Genomic DNA, 3,249 nt, shown 5'->3' on the forward strand with positions numbered 1-3,249 from the left:
GGCGACAATTGGCGCCGGCAAACGTCTGCCGGCGAGTTACACGTACTTTTGCCGACGAGCTTATGCGCCGACAAAAGTGGCTTTTCTTGTAGTGTAACTGAAGCTTTTGATTAGTATGCCTATGTCCAACTAGAGTTATGTAACTAAGTCTCTTCCTTAACTCTATAAATACTTATTGTCTCATTACAATTATATACTTTTGATAATTAGGTAAATAAAAGTTACTTCTAAAAAATTTAGAGATTTAAGAAAGAAGACTTATTTAATAGTATGACACTATCGAATTGAGATAATTGTGATAGATATATATTTGAGGGAAAGAGTTGGATTTCATATGTATCAAAAAAGAATGATGATCATTAAAAAAATAATTAAAAAGAAAAAATTGTAAATAATAAAGTCACTAACAATTTCCATATATAGTGTTAATTATTTAATAAACATGGAGAATGTCACAGTACTTTAGAAAAGTATGCTTCTCTTGTTTGGCAGTAACTGCTATTCCAACAAAAAGAAGGGTTGCAGTAGTTTACATAGTTAAACACATATCATCAATATATATATATATATATGTATATATATATATATTAATCCTATATTTATATAATGGTCATTCCTTGTATATCAAGAGAAAACCAAAACAATCTTATTATTACAAACCTTTCTTCTACTATAGCTTGTTTATTAAAGATCAATGTGCCTAATTATATCAGCTCATCATGATCATAATCAGTAAGTAATTAATAAGGGTACTCCCCCACGTAATTGCCTGGGGGATTGTAGCTGCACACAACGTAATACCAGCCGTTGGTGCACTGGACCCTGGCGCACCCAACTTGAGTGGAGTCAGTCCAGACCACCTGAGTGTAATGGAGGCACTGCTGTCCATTCACGCACGAGTTTGAGTAGTAGTCATAGTAAGGCTTCTCGGCCACCCACAGGTTGACCGCGACTATGCCCGTGAACGATGCTGAGCTGCCTTTGGCTAAGTTTTCCCCATAAGGGCCGTTAGAGTGGACCAGATTACAGTCTCCTTTTCTTTGGTTTGCATAGTTTAGTGCATAGGTTGCCAGAGTGGTGTTCCACACTATGTTGCTCACCCCAACTTGGCTCCTAGGTGTGTTGTGGGTGTTGACGAAGTCTTGTGGGGCGCTTTGGCCTTGGCAAAGTCCCAAAACAGAAGTTAACATAATAAGTACTAACATTGTTGAGATTTTAGACAAATCCATTGTGTGTTGTACTCGTAGTAATGTATATAAAATAAGATAAGTTAAATAATCTTTGTAGTATTGTATATAGTGGGTTGTTGTGATGATTGACTTTGAGGATGTTAATACGGTATTTATAGAGTTGGAAACTATGTAAGTGCATGAACAATGGTTGAATTTAATTAGAAGTAAATAGTAATAAACAAATCATTTCCCACTTTTGAGAGTTTTGTACACTTTGCTGCAACTTTTAGTAAAGCATTAATCGTTAATAATTAAAAGAAATCTTAGTGGTACATATTGTTAAGATAACTTCTATGTGTGTTATTTTTGTCAAATTACTCAAAGTAGAAATGGGTGAAATTAATAAAAATACTATTGAAAGTGTTTTTCCTCATTGATTTTATCCCAGTATAATAGTAGTATAATCAACTTGTAAATGATAACTCAATAATCACTAGAGTATAATGTGAGCATAATATATTAAAATATATTTAGTGTAATTGCTTAAAGAAGAGTAGTCCAAGATAAAATACTCGGACAGAGACACTTGGAGGTACAAAACTAAAATAACAAAGCGTAGTTTCATTTATAGGAAATGTACATGCACCATGAGACATGTAAAATTTTAGTTATATTTGGCACAAAATACGGTTTTGTGAATTTTTTACATAATTTTTATTATTGTGATCTAACTGATAATTGTAAATTTTGATATAAAATTTAATATGTCATTTAATATTTTTTTAATAATTTATTAAAAATATAAAATAATAATAATGTAAAGATAAATATAAAATTTAATAATAATAATAATAATAATAATAAAGGTCATTTGATGTAAGAGTGATAATTTAAATCATGACACTAGCTACAACACGATATGAAGTCCACGAATTATTGTGGGTTAAGGTAATAAAAAATAGGCATTGGTCAAAATTGGGTCGAACTCAAATGACACGATTATTATTTGGGTTGGGTTAGGGTTAACACATGTGACATGAAATCAATACGAATTGACTCGCTTATTATTAAATTTTATATTATCTTTATATTATAGAAAAATATATAAATTAAAAAGAAAATTACTTACAAGAATTTAAGATAAATATGTATACTTATATCAATAATTTTACTCATTCTATTTGTTAATTTGTGATAAATTATTTCAACTAATCAATATTATTTAATTACAACTTGATGTATTTTTATTTAGTATATTATTTAAATGAATAAAAAAATTTATATTTAAAAATATATATGAATTAAAAATGGGATATGTATTTTAATATAAATATAGTCAACAAGTAAATAAGACAGGTCGATACGAGAACACGACACATCGTGTCAGGGTTAAGATCACTACAAAAAAACAACTATTTTTAGTGATAATTTTTTAGTCACAACATAAATTTTTTGTGACTAAATGTGACTTTTGGTCACAATAAAAAACTATTTGTGACGAAAACAAAGTATTTAAAAACAAGTTGTCACTAATTTACTTTTAGTCACAACAAGTATTGTGACTAAAACCACATTTAGTCACAACAAATTGTAATTTTTGTGACTAATACATTTAGCCACAGACTTTTTAGTCACGACATAGGAATAATAATTAATAATTAGTTATAACTTTTTTACTTTTAGTCACAAATTTTGTTGTGACTAAAAGTAAAATTTTTTGTAGTGGATTTTTTAACATGAAATATATAGAAGAAATTGCATTGTATACCCATTTTATTATATTTATTTTGATTTTTACCTTTATTTACATATTTTTTAAATTAGTATCTTTTCCCCATAAACTTTAACATGTACCAAATCACGCCCCCTGAACTTTTTGGTCGTTAAAAATTCCCTTTGAACTATTTAGATTGTTGGATTTAAGGACTTTTGTCTAATTTCATACAATTTTACTATTTTAGTGATTGTTTAAGTACTAAACCATGCTCCCCAGACTTTGATATCTACCAAATCATGCCCCTCGAACTTTGACATGTACTAAATCATGCCCTTTAAACTTTCATCCATCCTATAATTT

The 3,249-nt window shown here is 29.2% G+C and overlaps 1 protein-coding gene across 1 annotated transcript; it reads right to left on the reverse strand.

Moving 5' to 3' along the window:
* Positions 1-306: 306 nt before the first annotated feature.
* On the reverse strand, positions 307-1,307 carry LOC133031772 (pathogenesis-related protein 1A-like). Its single transcript, XM_061105428.1, has one exon. It carries the CDS (start codon positions 1,227-1,229, stop codon positions 741-743), a length of 489 nt encoding a protein of 162 aa, XP_060961411.1. The 5' UTR covers positions 1,230-1,307; the 3' UTR covers positions 307-740.
* Positions 1,308-3,249: the final 1,942 nt, after the last annotated feature.

Source organism: Cannabis sativa, chromosome X, assembly GCF_029168945.1.
Source record: "Cannabis sativa cultivar Pink pepper isolate KNU-18-1 chromosome X, ASM2916894v1, whole genome shotgun sequence".
Classification (NCBI taxonomy): domain Eukaryota; kingdom Viridiplantae; phylum Streptophyta; class Magnoliopsida; order Rosales; family Cannabaceae; genus Cannabis; species Cannabis sativa.